The following is a 19770-nucleotide window of genomic DNA, read 5'->3' as shown; positions in this document are numbered from 1 at the left end:
AAAAATACCAAGCATATAATTGGATCCCAATATATATTTCTGACGTCAGTGAATAAATCAATATATGCTTAGATATTTTTAACAAAACTCACAAGATGCATTCATGTAACAAGACAATAAAATCCAGTTGTAGAAACATACATATAAGAAAGGTAAAAAAAAAAAACTAGAAATAGGAAAGATCAATTGGTAGTGATAGTATTTGACTTGGTTATTATTTTCTTCTTTTTGCTTTCTCTGTTTTTCTAATTTTCTACAATAAGTCTGCTTTGAGTCTGTAATCTGAAAAGTAATGATTTTTGTAAAACGTATCATATAAAGAATGAAGGTATTAGTAGGAATATTTCGCTTGGATGGAAAGAGTATAAATGGGCACATGGGCAATCTCTCAGCAGCTGAAAAGTCATTGTATGGGGTCATGGAACAGCCTGAGCCTGTGATTCCAAAGCGCTAGACAGAATCTAGAGGGCAGATTATGGGGAGTTTCATTCTTGGCCAGCCTTGCAAACCCGAATCTGCTCTTTTATCCTATTGCACCTTTTGGGCCTGCCGCTGTATTTAGTCTTTGCAATTTATGACTTATTTGACCTTGAGAAAGTCATCTGTAGTGTCTTTCACTCCATCTCTTTACCTTTCAAATGGGGATAACAATACCTCATCCAGTTATTGTGAGAGTCAAATGAATTACTATCTTTGGGAAGAAAGTAAAGTATGTAGTATTTACTAGGTGGTAATGCTTTTTAAAAACCTTACAGTTTGTTAGTAACAGGACAGCGTTAGAACTTGGGTCTCTGGGACACCCAGTTCATCTTTCCATTGCCGTATGGGGACAGATTGAGAGAAGTGTAGGTATTTTTCTAGGACTAGACAAGGGGAGTGTTCTGGTTACCTACTGCTGCATAATATATCCAAACTGAGTTCCTTAAGGCAACAACAATCTTATTATGCTCATGGGTTCTAGAATCAGAAATCTGTAAATAAAGAAGAGAAGATAGTCTCAAGTTCACAATGGTCAAGCTGAAAATATTCAAACACCTGTGGGTGACTCAGATGGCTGGAGGCTAGAATCAACTAGAAGCCTCTCACATTTTTCACACTTGGACTAAGACACTTCAAGATGTCTCGAAAGCTGGACTCAGCTGTGACCATTGACTGAAGCACTTAATATTGGCCTCTCCTTGTGGCTAAGACTTATCACAATGCAGGGGCAGGTTTCCAAAGAGGGAGTAAGTATCTAGAGAATCAGTATATCAAGAGAGTCAGGCAGAAACTGTCTCGCCTTTTATTATCCAGCCCTAGAAGTTTTTGCAGAGTCAAATCTCTTTATTAAAAACACAGAACTAAGGCAGTCTGCACTCAAGGAGAGAGACATTAGCCTCCGCCTTTGATAGGGGAGAGGCAGAAGTCACATTTTCAAAGAGAATGTGGATGGAGAGATTTCGTTATGGATAACTTTGGAAGATCCAGCCCCTCCCTCTCCCTCATCCTCCCAGGAAACAATGGAATATTCCAGGCACAAAGCTATACTTTCAAGAGATAAGCTGAGTTAAGCTTAATTAGAGGCTTCTCCTCCAAAGTCAGTTCTTTAAGCCAAAATCTGGGGACAGATTGAGATTTAGCCTTTCTTGAATAGTGGAATAATCGCTAGATCTAGATGGTCATATAACACTAAAGGTCAAATGAGGGATAGCTTAAGCTGAAGCAATAGAGACAGTCTGTTTTCTAAAATAAACAGAACTTTTATTACATGTCTTTTTATTTTTTTACAATGACTAAGCATTAGATGTTCATTGGAGGGAAATTATAAAATGCAGATAAGCAATAATAAAAAAAATTTTTTTAATACTCCAAATTTTACTACCCAGGGAATAACCACTAGAGCACCTTAATATGTTTCTTTCAATATCTTTTTATGCATGTGTGTATATGTACATATATATGCATATATTGACATATTTTATGTGTATGTGTATTTTAAAACAGAATAGAATCGTTTTGCACTTAGAGTTTTGCCGTATGCTTTTTTAAACTTGGTTCATAACCCTAGATCATGAACGTCTTCTCAGAATAATTTTTACTTTCCTCTTCTTTATTTTTTAATTTAAAATCTATTTATTTTTTATTACACACACTCAGTGGATTCAGACTAAAAATCAGTAAGTGTGTATAAAAGTACACAAGTCAAGTTCCTCTTTGCATTGTCTGTTTGGTGGTTCAGACAGTAAAGAGCCTGCCTGCAGTGCAGGAAACCCAGGCTCCATCCCTGGGTCAGGAAGATCCCCTGGAGAAGGGAATGGCAACCCACTCCAATGTTCTTGCCAGGAGATTTACACGGACAGAGGGGCCTAGGGGCTGCAGTCCATGGGTCACAGAGATTTGGCATGACTAAGTGACTAACACTTAAACTTAAAAACCTGATTTAAGGGAGGTTCAGGATGGGGAACACATGTAAATCCATGGCTGATTCATGTCAATGTATGGCAAAAACCACTACAATATTGTAAAGTAATTAGCCTCCAACTAATAAAAATAAATGAAAAAAAAAAAAACCTGATTTATTGTCCATATACTTTTCCACCCAACAATATATCATGAGGAGGTTTGCATGTCAATAAATAGAGGTTTATGTCACTGTATTTAATGATCTCATGAAAGTCTGTGTTAGAAATATGCCACCATTTTTAAACGGTCCCCTGTAAATGGGCTTCTAAGTTACACACACACACACACACACACACACACACACATTTTTGTTGTTGTTTCTTTCCTGAGGGGCTTCCCTGGTAGTTCAGCTGGTTAAGAATTTGCCTGCAATGCAGGAGACCTGGGTTCAATCCCTGGGTTGGGAAGATCCCTTGGAGGAGGGCATGGCAGCCCACTCCAGCCTTCTTGCCTGGAGATTCCCCATGGACAGAGGAGCCTTGGGGGCTATAGTTCGTGGGTTTGCAAAGAGTCGGACACGACTGAGTGGCTTAGCACAGCAAGTGCATTTTTCTGAAATTATAAGTGATCGTGTTTAATTTTCCTTTACCATAAAGATATTTTTAGCCATAAATATCAATTTAAAAAAATTCAGCATGTGGGGCTTCCCTGGTGGCTCAGTGGTAAAGAATTCACCCGCCAGTGCAGGAGACATGGGTTCTATCCCTGGTCCGAGAAGATCCTACATGCCGTGATACAACTCAGCCCATGCACTACAGCTGCTGGGCCTGTGCTCCAGAGTCTGAGCTCTGCAACGAGAAGCCACGCAACAAGCCCACGCACTGCAAGTAGAGAGACGCCCTCACCAGCCTCAAGCAGAGGAAAAGCCTGCCCAGCGATGAAGACCCAGCACAGCCAATAAATAAAGTTTTCAAAAAGTTCAGCGTGAATCCCCATCATGCTACAGAATCTTCTCTGTGGGTCAGATAAACCTGGGTTCAAATTCAGGTCCTGCCACTTCCTGGATGTGTGATTACAGACAAGGAGTGCCATCTCTCCCAGACTCTGTTTTCATGTCAGAGGACTAGGAATGCGTGTAGTCACCTCTGAGTGAAGTGCCTGGCACTGTGCCTGGCCTTGAGTGGTACCTGATGACAGGTAGCAGTTGTGGTCAGAGCATCTCCATGAGCGTTTGTGGTTTAGCCCTAGAGTTCAGAGCAATTGTGAGCCGTGTGGTTTAGGGGGCGTGGGAGGTTTAGCTACTTTTGTCCTCTTCCCACGACTGGTGCCATTTGTATTCCTTGGACAGTTGGGGGTCAGATGGGTTTTGCATTTCCAAGCTACATATTTTTCTATCTAGCACAGTTCTGGGCAATCTAAAAATGCAATATCGCTGTCACCAGCTCGAGGAAGACACGGAGTCTGAATAATTTAACATGTCACCACCATCCATCATGATACCAAGAGCACGGGAGATAGAGTGTGGAGGGGTGGCCCTACCAGGGGCTGGCAGAGCAGGTTTGTGGACAGGGCAGGCCAGTGCGAGAAAGCCGATTTGCAGTGAGTTAATTCTCAGGCCTGGGAAAGACTGTTCATGCTAACAACTGCTCCAGCCTTTTCCATAATTTGGCGTTCAAGTTGTTCAGATGCCCTGGTTTGTTCCAGAGTAAACCTGGAGTCAGGTCTCTCTCTGCCACCAAATATCTATGTCATTTTAGAAAGAAGCCTCTAGAAACTTCTGAATGTCTCGTTTATTTGTCAGCAAATTTGAGGTAATTCCCATGCAGAGGGCTTAGCATCATGCTTGGAATATTTGAATTGCTTCCTTATCCAAAAGGAAATGTCAAGAAGTTGGGAAGTTTTGTCTGTTTTATTCATTGCTTTTCCTCTCCCAGTGCTCAGAACATTGTTTGCTACAGAGTGGGCACTTAATAATTGTTGAATGAGTGAATACACAAATGGGTGTCGTGATTATTTGAGGTGACCCCTGGGTTAAGGACAGACTGACGGGTCACACCCTGTAACCTCAAACTCTGCATCCCGGGCTCAGGATGCCTGAGCCTGGCTGTTTTATTGCGGCTCTGTGACGTCTCCAGGTGGCGCTAGTGGTCAAGGACCCACCTGCCAGTGCAGGAGACTGGGATTCGATCCCTGGGTAGGGAAGGTCCCCTGGAGGAGGGCGTGGCAGCCCACTCCTGTGTTCTTGCCTGGAGAATCCCATGGCCAGCGGAGCCTGGCGGGCTGCAGTCTATGGGTCACAAAGAGTCAAACACAACTGAAGCGACTTAGCACTAGCCTTGTGAGGTCTCCAGTCTGCTCTCACAATTTCCCGTCTTGTGGTTTTATCATGAGTCGTGTGATGTTACAGAGCAGAGGGCATGTCTCTCTCTCTTTCTCTCTTTTTTTTTTTTTTAACATTTTATTTATTGAGGTAAAATTCATGTAGCATAAAATTAACGATTAACTATTTAAAAGTGTGTAATTCATTGCCATTTAATACGTTCCCAGGGTCGTGCAGCTGTCCCCTCTATTTAGTTCTGAGACGTTTGCAATATGTCAAAAGGAAACCCCACACTCATTAGCAATACCTCCCCGTTCCTCTCTTCTCTCTGCTCGGCCCTGGCAGTCACTGTTTTCTGTCTCTATGTGCTTACTTATTTCAGATGTTTTTTCTAACTGGAATCATGTAGCATAAGACTTTTTATGTCTGGTTTCTTTCACTTGGCAAAAGGTTTCGCTAAGTTACAAAATGTTGTACGCAAGGTCCATCCACGTTGTATGCAGTGTCCCCCTGTGTTGTAACATGTCAACATTCCTTTGTGTGGCTCGATAATGTTCCATGGCCTGAATAGACTGTATTTTGCTCATCGGTCCATCAGCTGATGGGCCTTGGGTTGTTTCCACCATAGGCTGCAGTAAGTGGTGCTGCTGTGAACATGCATATGTACCAGTATCTATTTGAATGCCCTCTCCAGTTCTTTCAGATATGCCTAGGGGCAGAGTTCCTGGGTCTCGTGGTAGTTTTATGTTTAACGTCTTGAGGAGCTAGCGGATAAAGTGTTTCCCAGAGTTTTTGCACCATTGTGCATTCCCACCGGCAATGTGTAAGGGTTCCGATTTCCCGATATCCTTTTCCAGCCCGTTATTTTCTCACTGATCTGACTGTGGCCAGCTTAGTGCGTGTGACGTGGTATCTACCTCTCTCTGCCTTTGGCTTGCATTTCCCTGGTGACTAAGGGACTTTTTTATTTTCTTGGCTGTACTGGGTCTTGGTTGCTGTGCCAGGGCTTTCTCTAAGCGGAGAGTGGGTCTGCCCTCTCCGGGGGAGCTTCTCATTGTGGTGGCCTCTCTTATTGCGAGCATGGCTCTGGGGTGCTCGGGTTTACTAGCTGTGAGCTCTTGCTTAACTGCCTCGCGGCATGTAGAATCTTCTCGGACCAGAGATGGAACTCATGCCCCCTTCATTGGCAAGTGGATTCTCAACCACTGGACCACCAAAGAGGCTGAATCAGACAGAAGCCAGTTCAGAGCTTGTCATTTGCATGATCTTAGAAAAGCAGTGTTGAGGTTCTGAAGGTCGGTTCGTTAGTCGCTCAGTCGTGTCGGAATCTTTGAGACCCCACTGACTGTAGCCCACCAGGCTCCTCTGACCATGGGATTCTCCAGCAAGAATACTGGAGTGGCTTGCCATTTTCTTCTCCAGGGGATCTTCCCAACCCAGGGACTGAACCTGGGTATCCTGCCCCGCAGGCAGACTCTTTACCGTCTGAGTTTGTCCCTCGATAAAACTGATTCTTCCCTTTCAGACGCTGCGTGCAGTGTGGATGGGTTATTGTGCAGAAGGGGCCAGGGCAGTGCCTACCCCACTGTGGTGTGTGCCCTGACCGTCTGCTTCATGCTGCATCCCAGGCCATCGGGACCGGGAGGCCCAGGGGCCTGAGGGACAAGGGCAGAGGAACTGCTGTCTCCTCTCCTTGCCTCTTGCCAGCCTCTGACCGTTCTCACTCTTTCTCAGCCCCTAAATAGAGAGACTTGCACAGCCCTGTATAATTAATGGCTGCCTTTAGTTCACTGTATCACCGATTTCATATTAAAATGCTAGCAGAGGGGGCCCTTTTCCATTTGTCTGAATCATCTCCAAGTCAGTCTGTAATTGGCCCGTGGCCCCTTGCAGCGTCTATGGACACTCGGAGGCTATGTGCCCTGGGTGGCTGCCACCTTCTTACAATGTCACAGAAGGCAGGGAGTCAGCCCTCCCACCCAGGGGCATCTCCATTTCGTCTCCTAAGCTCAGGCGAGCATTGAATTAACGAGGAATGCCGCCCTTACTCGCGATTCTTTCGTCTCAGTGCTAACTGTTTACATACAGTGTATCATTTTCCTCAAAATGACCCTGGGAGCTGAGAGTTACTGTCCCATTTTTTTTTTAAAGAGGAATGCAGAGTGGTTGGGTGGCTTCCCCAAGCCTCCCCTCCCAGCTCATCACTGGGGTGTGGAGTTAGAACTCATATCTGACTCCAGTACGCTAATGTCTTTGTACAGACATGCGTTGCCGCTCATGACTCATAGATTAAACCAATCTAGAAACCTACTTGCCTTTCAGTGCCTGAGGGTAGAGACAATGACTGTTGTCTTTTAATGGGATCTGAGCCACACCATTTTTCATTCAAGTCTCATTAAAAAAAACAAAAAACAAAAATGCAGCACCTTAGTGGGGCCCGTGGCTTACTCATATCTCCAGATTTGGGCCCTTAATTATACTCTGGAATAAGTGTCATCTGAGTGCCCCCAGGATGTGCTCTCCGATATCATGGGCGCTTGAAATGTGGCTCGTCTGTGGTTGGGGTGTGCTGTGAGCATAAAATATACACTGGATTTTGAACACTTGTAAAAGTTACATAAAATATTTCAAGAATATCAAGAACATGGGAGTTGGCATCCATTCCCTTCCCCCAGGGGTCTTCCTGACCCAGAGATTGAACTCTGGTCTACCTGCATTGCAGGCAGATTCTTTCCCGTTTGAGCCATTAGGGAAGCCCAAAAGAAGTATGTGTGTGTGGCTCAGATGCTCAGTCGTGTCCACCTCTTTGCAACCCCATAGACGGTAGCCCGCCAGGCTCCTCTGTCCATAGGATTCTCCAGGCAAGGATATTGGAGTGGGTTGCCATTTCCTCCTCCAGGGGATCTTCCCCACCCAGAGATCAAACCTCTGTCTCTTATGTCTCCTGCATTGGCAGGTGGATTCCTTACCAGTAGCGCCACCTAGCAAGCCCCGTGATAATTTTATGGAATTAAGAAGTTAAGATGATATTTTGAATACATTGGTCAAATCAAATATATTCTGAAAATTAATTTTATCTGTTTATTTTTTTACTTTTTTCATGTGGCTAACAGAACATTTACAGTTGCGTGTGTGGCTCACGTTATATTTGGCAGGGGGCAGATTGATGGGGAGGCAGGCTCTCTCGGCATCAGTTCCTATTCTGAACACGGTACCTTGATACGTACAGGAGGAAGGTGAGGGTCAGGGCTGTGGAAACGGAGCGGGGTCCGGAGAAGCCGGGAGCGTGGTCTCAGAGTGTGTGGACACGTGGAATGGTGGAGATGTAGGATCTACATGAGCCTCATCAGAGTTCCTGCCGATAGTACAGATGCTAAGGTTCCACGGAGGAGCTGGGGAAAGTGTAAAATGTGCCCTGCTGCTGGGGTAATGACAGCCCCGCAGCTGTCACCCCAGAGGTCAGATCACCAAGTGTTGCTTCCTCTGCGCATACCACACACACACTCTCACACACACACGCACACCACACACACACACACATATGTGCACACACTCACACACATGCACACACCGCACACACTCACATGCACACAACACACATGCGCACACACATGCACACAACACACACGCACACAACACACGCACACCACACTTGTGCACACACACCCCACACACACGCACACACACACCACACATGCACACACTCACATGCACGCACACTCACACCACACACACACATGCACACACTCACATGCACACACATGCACACGCACACACACCATATACACTCACATGCACACACACATGCATGCACACACTCACACCACACACACACGCACACACTCACATACACTCACATGCACGCACATGCACGCACACACTCACACCACACACACACGCACACACTCACATGCACACCCCCCCACACACACACCCCACACACACGCACACACACTCACACACACTTCCCCACACTAGGTTAGCCATGAGGCAGGCTTTGCAGGCAGACCTCATTTCACTCCAGCTCCCTCACTCAGCACCTCTCATCACCTCTCTGAGGAATGGCTTATTCATCTGCAAAACAAGGTTCATAATGCCTTCCTTACAAGGATGGCTGTGGACATTAAATGAAGTCTTTATTCATATTTTATTGCACATCAGCCTAGGGACCCGGGGAAGAGACAGCAGCCACCAGCTGGATTTGAATTGTGGGTCTACAACTTCCCAGCCGTGTGACCCTGGGCAGATTACTAAATTTCCTCCTGCCTTCATCTCTTCATCCGTTAAAACGGGAAGGGAAGTATTCACCTTCTTCCTGGGGTTATTGCAAAGATTAAACAAGGCAATGCAAGCCAAGGGTTTAGAACTGTGCCTGGCAGAGAGCCAGCACTACAGAAGGGTTAGCTTTTCTTATGACAGTATCCTATTGCCTGATGGCTTTTCCAGCCTCCGCTTCCCACTGCCCCCATCACAGCTAGACTGTCCCAGTACGAAAGACTCCTGTCTGAAAACTGTCTGCCCCATTCACCATAACCTGCCATTTGTTTGGGAAAGGAGGGAAGGTGAGAAAGAGGAGGAGAGAGGAAGGGAGAGAAGGTTTAGCTGGGATGGTTAAAACTACTGCGGTGGCACTAAAGGGTACGGGGTAGACTCCTGACAGGCAAATCCCTCCCTTTTTCTCTGCTGCCCGAACACAGCGGGAAGTATGACAGATGTTTCCTGTACATAAGGCAGCTATTTCATCTCATGCCCTCATTTTCCCCTTGGCCAAACATTGTGTGTGGGTGAACCGAAGACCCCCCCTTTCTCCCTCCTTCCAGCTCTCTGCCTCCCTCCCTCCCTTCCGCCTTCCTTCCTTCTTCCCTTTTCTACAACAGTAAAATATTTTAATGGCAATTTTAAAAGCCCACTGGCCTCTGGGACCTCTGTTCTTCCACTGCTTCCAGAATCTCCGTGGGGCGTCTGCCAACTCCATTTCAAAACAGAGCCTTTACGTGGGGGAATTGCATCTGGTCGACTCTGGCGTCCCCTGCTGTCTTCAGGTCCAGCTCTTAGTTGCTGGGAATTGGGGGGATTTGCACTGAGGGGCAGGGGCAGCTCGTGGCTGAAGACGCACGTGGGGACAGTGATCAGATGATGTCCCTTTCCTTCCTCCATCCATTGCAACACACTACCTCCAGGAAGGAGGAGGACACAGATTCTCTTTTGTTCCCATTTTCCAGAGCCTCATACTGAGAGGCAGTGCGACAGTGGTTAAAACTTTGAGCTTGGCCATCAGTCACACCCACGCACCGAGTCTGACTTCACTCCCTGTTCGCAAATCACTTTCCTTTTCTGGACCTTGGTTCCTTCATCTGCAAAGTGGGCGTCATGATGCTTCCCTCCCAAGAGGGCTTTGAATCTGGGGTGAGATGCTGGCTGCAGAGCTCATCACACAGCGCTTGGCACCTCATGCTTAAAGGACGGTCTGCGTTCCCTCTTGAACCTTCCGTGACATCCCAAATTAAGCTCCAGGGTGCTCAGTGTGGCCCTCGGGGGCTTCTCCTGGGTGGCACCCGCAGATCCTGCCGGTCAGCACGCTGCTGCGGTGCCTCCTCCTCCCACCCACACTCCCCTCCCCCACCAGGGATGCTCTTACCTTCCCTCCCACATCCAGTTTCTGCTACTGAAGCCCATCCGTCCTTCCAGCCCTGCCCTAAATCTACCCCTCACCCGTAAAGCCTTCCCAGGTCCTCCGAGTTGGGATGGATTGCCCTGTCCCGTATTCCCAGCATCCCACTGTGCGGGAAACATGGCCATGAATTAGGTTAAAGGCTCCTTTGGATCCCATTTGTCCGCGTGACCAGCTTATGATCCCCTGGCTGGCAAGGACCGGGCGGCGTCTCTCTGTTTCCCCTGTGTCTGGCTCTGGGCCTGGCGTAGAGTAAGCACTGGACTGAAATGTGTGTGAAATTGAGTCACCTGGAATGCTTTTTTAGAGGCAGATCCATCATACAAAGCAACAGTGTACCTATCAATTACCTGGTACCCACCCAGGACCAGGTATTTTACATATCGTACCTCCTTTAATCTTCAAAGCAACCCCATAAGATGAATAGCTTTTCCCCTACTTCAGACAGAAAGGACCCAGGACTCAGAAAAGGGAGGCATCTCCTCAAGGTCACACAGCCCCAAGGCTGCCAAGCCGAGATGAGAACCCAGGTCCGCATCACTGCAGAGCCTGAACTCCTTCTATAAATCATGCCAACTCCCGGGTCACTTGGGGGTGGGGTTGCTGGTCTTTGGGATGGATGGGGGATTTAACAAGCTTCTGGAGGCCTGCAGTGACTGACGGATGGTGTTTCTTGTACAGGGGGCATCAGCTTTGGGAGAACCAAGGGGACGTCCGGGTCCGAGGCGGACGATGAAACGCAGCTGACATTCTACACAGAGCAGTACCGCAGCCGTCGCCGCAGCAAAGGTAACGGGATCCAGGAGAAGGTTCCCAAACCAGGGTTTGCAGGAGGAAGGTCTGGGAAGCAGCTTTTGTGCTTCATGACAGATTCTAAATCTTCTTCTGCAACCTGGTCCCGATCCAGTTAATGCTGAACCTGGCGTCCGATACCCTGTCTACTCATTCTCTATTTCTCTCTGTCTTGCCCCATTCCTCAGAGGATTTGGAGATGGTTTTGTAAGTTTGTGTGCTTTTTTAAAAAAAAATCCATCACAATAAAGAATCAAATTGAAAGGAAAATCAGAGTAAGGAAAATGATTCAGACTCCGCTTAGATATATGCACGGTAATCCGTGCCATGCTGTGTTCTGTATTCTAGGAAGGGGCTGACAGCTTAACTCGGAGATTCTTAGCAACCAAAGTGCAGAATGAAACATGCTCAGCAGTCAAATGCACAGTCTGTGGGGATAAAACCAGGGTTCGCCCAGGAGATCCTATTTACCTGATATAGAGACCAGACGGAGTTCTCCCGTTGGTCCCTGTAAACAGGACTTCCTGGGAACCTCTAGACAACGTTGTGTGTTTTCTGCAGAGAAAATCGGTACTGATGTTTGAATACATAATTTTTTTCTCATAATGACAGTGTAAGAAGACATGAAAGTGCTCAGGCAGGACCCCGTTACAGGCTTTAGACCGCGTGGCTGAGGTCCACGGTGCCTCTGGAAAAATGGGCTCTCACTGTATGTAAAATGTGCAGATTTCACTGTGGTAAAATGTGCTCTGAAGTAGAGCATATTTCAGGCCATCACCTGGGAATATAATTCCTCAATCCTGATGGCAAAGTAGCAAGTTCAAGATTGCAATCTTGGGAGAGAATTTAGGGTGCAAGCAGGTATTCCCAGCAAGGGATTAAGGGCATATTCATGAGCTTGGACCACGGCCTGGAGAGAATGGAGGTTCCCTCGTGAACATGACAACAGCTAATCCAGGTATGTGGCTATCTGTGCCCCCTAGTCCCCCAAACTGCATAAAAGGATTCTGCCCATGCATGATGGACAGTCACAGGACACAAATCATGTTGCTTCTCTGGGTGCCTTGAGCCGTCGGCAACTTATCTACCTATCGTATACCTTAGTTTTCTCTTCTGTGTAATGGGCCTTGGAACTGCCTCATAGATTTGGAGATGAATTTTGTTCTGTTGCATTAAAAAAGTATCATGGTGCCTGGTATATGCTAAGGGCAAATAATTCAGTTCAGTCGCTCAGTCGTGTCTGACTCTTTGTGACCCCAAGAACCGCAGCACACCAGGCCTCCCTGTCTATCACCAACTCCGGGAGTCTACCCAAACCCATATCCATTGAGTCGGTTATGCCATCCAACCATCTCATCCTCTGTCGTCCCCATCTCCTCCTGCCCTCAATCCCACCCAGCATCAGGGTCTTTTCCAATGAGTCAGTTCTTCGCATCAGGTGACCAAAGTATTGGAGTTTCAGCTTCAGCATCAGTCCTTCCAATGAACACCCAGGACTGATCTCCTTTAGGATGAACTGGTTGGATCTCCTTGCAGTCCAAGGGACTCTCAAGAGTCTTCTCCAACACCACAGTTCAAAAGCATCAATTATTCTGTGCTCAGCTTTCTTCACAGTCCAACTCTCACATCCATGCATGACCACTGGAAAAACCATAGCCTTGACTAGATGGACCTTTGTTGACAAAGTAATTTCTCTGCTTTTTAATATGCTGTCTAGGTTGGTCATAACTTTCCTTCCAAGGAGTAAGCGTCTTTTAATTTCATGGCTGCAATCACCATCTGCAGTGATTTTGGAGCCCAAAAAAATAAAATCAGCCACTGTTTCCCCATCTATTTGCCATGAAGTGATGGGATCGGATGCCATGATCTTAGTTTTCTGAATGTTGAGCTTTAAGCCAACTTTTTCAGTCTCCTCATTCACTTTCATCAAGAGGCTCTTTAGTTCTTCTTCACTTTCTGCCATAAGGGTGGTGTCATCTGCATATCTGAGGTTATTAATATTTCTTCCGGCAATCTTGATTCCAGCTTGTGCTTCTTCCAGCTCAGCGTTTCTCATGATGTACTTTGCATATAAGTTAAATAAGCAGGGTGACAATATACAGGCTTGACGTACTCCTTTTCCTATTTGCAACCAGTCTGTTGTTCCATGTCTAATTCTAACTGTTGCTTCCTGACCTGCATACAGGTTTCTCAAGGGGCAGGCCTGGTGGTCTGGTATTCCTGTCTCTTTCAGAATTTTCCTCAGTTTATTGTGATCCACACAGTCAAAGGCTTTGGCGTAGTCAATAAAGCAGAAATCGACGCTTTTCTGGAACTCTCTTGCTTTTTCGATGATCCATTGGATGTTAGCAATTTGATCTCTGGTTCCTCTGCCTTTTCTAAAACCAGCTTGAACATCTGGAAGTTCATGGTTCACGTGTTGCTGAAGCCTGGGTTGGAGAATTTTAAGCATTACTTTGCTAGCGTGTGAGATGAGTGCAATTGTGTGGTAGCTTGAGCATTCTTTGGCATTGCCTTTCTTTGGAATTGGAATGAAAACTGACCTTTTCCAGTCCTGTGGCCACTGCTGAGTTTTCCAAATTTGCTGGCATATTGAGTGCAGCACTTTCACAGCATCATCTTTCAGGATTTGAAATAGCTCAACAGGAATTCCATCACCTCCACCAGCTTTGTTCGTAGTGATGCTTTTTGAGCCCCACTTGACTTCACATTCCAGGATGTCTGGCTCTAGGTGAGTGACCACACCATTGTGATTATCTGGGTCATGAAGATCTTTTTTGTACAGTTCTGTGTATTCTTGCCACCTCTTCTTAATATCTTCTGCTTCTGTTAGGTTCATACCATTTCTATCCTTTATTGAGCCCGTCTTTGCATGAAATGTTCCTTTGGTATCTCTAATTTTCTTGAAGAGATCTCTAGTCTTTCCCATTCTATATTTTTCCTTTTCTCCTTTGCTTTTCACTTCTCTTCTTTTCCCAACTATTTGTAAGGCCTCCTCAGACAGCCATTTTGCTTAGGCATTATTTTTTGTTTTTTGTTTTAATTAATTCTTACCGGCATATAGTTGATTTACAATGTTGTATTAGTTTCAGGTATACAGCAGGATGAATTCTCTATATGTACAAATATCCTCTCTTTTTTCAGATGCTATTCCCGAGTAGGTCATTACAGAGAATTGAGTAGAATTCTCTGTGCTTTATAGTAGGCTCTTATTATTATTCTGTGTTGCATACAGTAGTGTGTATATGTCAACCCCCATCTCCGAATTTATCCCTCGTACTAAAAATAGGACTATCATATAATCCAGCCTGGAGAATCCCGTGGGCAGAGGCGCCTGTCAGGCTACCATCCATAGGATTGAAGAGTCATTCACGACTCAGGGCCTAGCAATTTATGATCCAGCCATCCCCCTCCCGGGCATGTATCTGGAGAAAACTATAATCTGAAAATATAAGTATACCCCAGTGTTCGTATCCGCACTATTTCCGATAGCCATGACATGGACGCAGCATAAATGCCCATCAACAGAGGAGTGGATAAAGAAGATGTGTTGTGTGTGTACGTATGAAAATACACACACAGATGCAGTGAAGTGTTTAGCCATGAAACGTAGGCGTTGTAATGCCAGTGCTGTTCTCATTGTTGTTTTCTGTATCTCCTTACCCCTGCTCTTGTCACTGAAACGGCCCCCTATGGGGGGTGCCTGCCTAGACCCAGCACCTGTGGAGGCATCTCGGACTCTGCAGACACTAGATACACTTCCCCTCACTCTTGCCCTGCCTCAGCCCTCTGGGATCTGCTGCAGTGAAGATTTAGCAGCTGGTGATGGGTGATTCTTGACCTGTCTTCTCCCTCCCCCAGTATGACAGCTAAAATTAGGGCTGGGGATGTCAATGAGTCTTCTCCAAAGAACTGGGCTATTTACAGCTAAGTGGGAAGACATCCTTGATTGAGTGTGTCCCTATCTGTAAATCGGAGTTCAAGAAGAAAATCAAAAGCAAGCCACAGGACTTGAGATAAAGAATATGGCCCCGGGGCTCCATACACTGCATACACTTCATACATCTGGGCTGTGTGTCCCAGATGGCGGGAACGCCAGGGCTGTGATGCACTGCCCGCCTCTCCCCCTCCCTGCCCCGAAACACACACACCTTCCTTCCGGGTCAGAGCCGACGCTGCACGGTCCCTCTCCTCCCTACTGTTGCTCATGGCCAGTCTTTCTCCTCCTCCTCCGCCTCGTCTGTGTTCTGGATCTGTTTGCCTCTTTGTTTCTTTTCATCTCTTTTTTTTTCCCCCTCTCCCCTTTCCTCTCTTCTCTCCTCCCTCATTTTTCACTGCATTCTTCTCATTCCTCCGTCGTTTTTTTTAAATTAATTTATTTATTTTAATTGGAGGCTAATTACTTTACAATATTGCAGTGGTTTTTGGCCACACATTGTCCATCTTGTTTTTTGTTCCCTTCTGCGTCTCCCGTGGTTTCCTTCTCTGTACTTATTGCCTCTTCTAGCCTCTCCCTTGCCCCAACTCTGCTTTTTCTGACATGTCCTAGCGAACCCTTTCTCCCTACTTTCTTCCCTCTTTCCCGCAATATCTCAACTCTTTGTCAAGCACCAACTATGTGTCTGGCCATGTCCTAGGCGATGGTGACAGAAACCAAACAATTTTTAAAAGCTCTGCCCTCACGCAGCTTGCATTATATCAAAATATAAACATGTTAGATGGTGGGATTTCCTGAATCAAGAGTCAGCAACCTTTGTCTGTAAATGGTGAAGCACTAAACATCTTCAGCTTTGCAGAATATACAGTCATTGTTGGAACTACTTAACGCTACCGCTGTACCTGGAAAGCTCCCACAGACAACACATAAAGGAGTGAACGTACATGTGTCCTAATCAAACTTTATTTCCAAAAATGGTTGCTGGTCCAGATTTCACCAGTGACCTTACAGTTTGCTGATCCCCTACCCTAAACATCCACATCACACAGGTAGCCCGTAGGACTGGTCCAGGAAGCGTGAATGCAGTCCCACGATGTTTTGTGAAATGAATCTGATCTCATGCCGTACATGCTCTTGCTGTCTAAGGGAGCCTCTTTGTCAGAGTTCTGTGTTGGGTCAAGTAAATAACTATTCAATCCATCACTTGTTTAGGTATTTGATAGCATTAACTAATGAGGTAGTTGGATGCGGTAGCTTCCCACTTGTCCGAATTTCACCTTTATTAAGGAGAGATGGCGCTAGCAGAGGACCCTGGACTCACAGTCAGGAGATGGGTAGTGAAGTCCGTAGCCCCGCCACTCACTCAGTCACTGACCCTTGGCCAGTAAGTGCTCTCCTGGGGCCTCAGTTTTCCTAAGTTTTGTGAAACAAGGATATGTATAACTCCTGTCATCGAGTCTGAAGTTCATTCTAGTCTAACCTACATTTAGGGACTGAACACCCTGACTCAGCATGCTTCTGGGCAGCGTAGGAAACAGGACCTGGGCTCCCAGCCCCACGGTGGTCGTAACCTCCTTGGAGGGGGAGGCAGCTGCCACAGAGGCGTGATGCTGATGAGGGTGAGCGCGTGTGTAACGAAGGTCCAGATGAGAAGCGCAGATGGCGCGTCCAGCCCCAGGCACAGTGCCGAGCAGGAGGCAGAGCGGTACAGCTGCCGCTGATTCCAGCAGCGCGAGCGCCCGGCGAGGACCTCCCAGCCCAGGTCTGCGCAGGTGCGATGGGGCCCTGGGCAAGCCTCTCTGGCTCTCTGGTTGCTCAGCCAGTTCTAGAAACCATGTTATCTCATTCCCAACTGCGTGCACTTTCCTCTAAGCTTCGGTGCTCAGTTCCCCAGGAAAGAGAACCAGGGTGCATGAATGCACCCTGGTTTTACTTATTTTTTCTTCTAGTTTCTTGGTTTAATCTGATGGTCCTTAAGCTAAGATTTTCTATTGTGATAAGAACACTTGAATTGTAAGCAAAGCTTTGTATGGATGTATGAGTTACTTTTCCTTTTTTTTTTTTTTTTGGCCGCATAGCCTGTGGGGTCTTTGTTCCCCAGCCAGGAATCAAACCTGCACCCCTTGCATTGGAAGCCCAGAGTCTTAACCACTGGACAGCCAAGAAAGTCTGATGTATGAACATTTTTCGTTTTGATTTTCCCCTGCCAACACACACACACATAAACAGTATACACACACACTCAGAGTTGAATCATGTTTTAGAGTAAGTGGACAGGTAAGGGAAAGTTCAAGCCATATCTACAGAAAAGGAGGCCTTTGGGGATTGAGGGAAGGCGACCGTTCTGAAATATAACCTGAGAATGTCCGGATAGAGCAGAGACTCCAGGAAATGGGAACGGAGCAGAGTGAAAGCTGAACATCAACAGAAGGGTTCCCACTGAGTGTGGAGCAGAGACGCACTTGGTGCCCTGGGGGTGGGGATGAGAGATGCCAGGAGCTGGGCAGAGTCAAGCTCTGGATCTGAGAATGATGGCTGCTGGGCTGCGGAAATAAGCAGGGGCCATGCCTTGGCCACTGGGGCACCCATCCCGTCCTTTACCCAGCATTTCTCACCACATCACGGGGTTTCAGAATCAGCACTCCGGGGTCCAGATCCTTGCTCTGCTGTTCCCTAGCTGTGTGGCTTGGGCTGAGTCACTTTCCTTCTCTGAGCCTCAGTTTCCCCTGGGTAAAGGAAGACCAGTCTGGGGTTAGCCCTTCTACTCTTCCTTAGGCTTTTTGCAGGGCTTAAAGGAAGGAAAGTGTGAAAAGACATGCTTAGCAGTGCATACCTACCACATGATCAGTGTTCACGAAACGGTAATCCGTTAAGCACAGCAAATGAGTGGCTTGAGCTAAAGCATAGCTCCATGGCCTTTTTCCAGTGTGTTGGTCTGCAAGTTGGTCTTGCTTCTGGTGGGGGGAGAAAACATTTTGGGTTAGAACATAGACTTGGTGGGTCTGGCCTCTGGGGATGCTGTGACATGATTTTCTTCCTTCCCATCCTTGTCCCTTGCTAAGGACAGCCTCTTGCTCTGCGACATCTGCGGGTGTCCTCTTCCAGCCTGCAGGTTGCGCCTCTAGGACCTGCTGCTCAGAAAAGAGTAAACACTAAAGACAGATCGATTGGTGTTTAATCATCCTGTAAGGCTCTGTAGCTAGAGTAACCTGGGAAGAGTGCTGCAAACCCAGGCTGTGGAGGGGACTTGGAACAGATGATCCTGGTATCTGGGGTGCGTGTGGGGGTGCCTCAGAGAGAGAAGCAAGTCTCCAGGGTCCTTATTTCTGTCAACCTCCTCTGTCCAACTGACCTACTCTCCCTTCCAACAGGGACCCCTACTAAGGACAGAATGACTGGAGCTTAAGACAAAGGATTAGATGGCAGCCCCAGAGAGGAAAGCGTCAGAGCTCTCGATGCGTTTGTCAGTCATCCTGGAGTGTGGAGCTGGGCAGAGGGAAATCGGGGCAGGCTAGGACAGGGTGGAGTGCCAGGGAGAGGTGGTGCCCGTGAGCTTGTGCGAAAAGGAGGGAGGCAGGAACAGAGGAGGAGGAGCCACACAAGAGAATGTAGTGACACTACCGGAGGGCTTAAACCTGGGCCTCTGATCCTGGGTGCACCCTTGTTTGACTCTGAGGACTGAGCGAGACTCCAGACCTCAATTTCCTATCTGTCAATCAATGAGGTAGAACTTGATGCCCTCTAAGTTTCCAGTAATACCAGTCATGATGGAAACTTAGGCACACGAAGGGAGAAAGAGGCGAAGCAAAGCAAAGCCATGCCTGGTTGATTGAATTCTCTCTGTCCGTGTCTGTGCTCTTTATACAAACCATCTTATAGAATTCCCAGTACTACCACAGGCAGGGATTGTGTCTGTATATTCGGCTTCGTCGGGTCCTCGCTGCACCAGGTCAGGTCTGCCCTTGTGGACACAGGCTCTCTAGTTGTGGGGGAAGGACTCTAGAGACCTGGAGCTCAGTAGTTTCTGCGAACGGGCTTGGTTGCTCTGGGGCATGTGGGATCTTAGTTCCTCGACCAGGGACCGAAACCATGTCCCCTGTGTTGCAAGGGGATAAGAGTTCTTATCTACTGGGCCACCAGGGGAGTCCCAAAGGACTTTTTTCTTCTTTTGGTGATACCAAACTCCCAGTGGGATCTCAGTTCCCCAAACAGGAATCAAACTCATGTCCCCTGTAATGGAAGTGCAGAGTCCTAACCATGGACCACCAGGGCAATTCCCGGGAAGGGACTGTTTTTTCCTCTGTTTTTTCCACTATGGAAACCGGGACTTAGAGAGGTTACTTACTTGAGATTACCACCAGGTAAGGGGAGCTGATATTTGGAATTAAGTTCTTTGATCTCAAAATCCGCTCATATCATTATATGATTGAGATGATGCCTGTGCAGTGCATACCACAGCAGTAGATACGTACTAAGGAGACGGGGCAGGTTCCCATGTCTGTGCTGGTCCTGAAAGTCTGACCAGACCCCTGGGAATATCCTGGTGTAAACTCTGTAACCCTCCAGAGAGCATCAGCCCGGGAGGAACTAGGACCAAAACTGGGGATGGTCAGAAGTATCTCGGACGCTGAGAAGTTACTGCAGTATCCGCTGGAGGGGCGGGGGGAG

At 47.0% G+C, this 19770-nt stretch overlaps 1 protein-coding gene across 1 annotated transcript in view; it reads left to right on the top strand.

Annotated features, from left to right (window-relative positions):
- Nucleotides 1–19770, top strand: part of ASTN2 (astrotactin 2) — a 984610-nt gene that overhangs the window by 329441 nt on the left and 635399 nt on the right. The window contains exon 5 of the mRNA XM_065946624.1: nucleotides 11055–11162. Within this exon, the coding sequence (XP_065802696.1) occupies nucleotides 11055–11162 (108 nt within the window). The remainder of the gene's footprint in view (nucleotides 1–11054; nucleotides 11163–19770) is intronic.

The sequence above is a fragment of the Muntiacus reevesi genome, chromosome 10 (genome assembly GCF_963930625.1).
Source record: "Muntiacus reevesi chromosome 10, mMunRee1.1, whole genome shotgun sequence".
Taxonomy (NCBI): Eukaryota; Metazoa; Chordata; class Mammalia; order Artiodactyla; family Cervidae; genus Muntiacus; species Muntiacus reevesi.
This window is presented reverse-complemented; position numbering and strand designations above follow the sequence as displayed.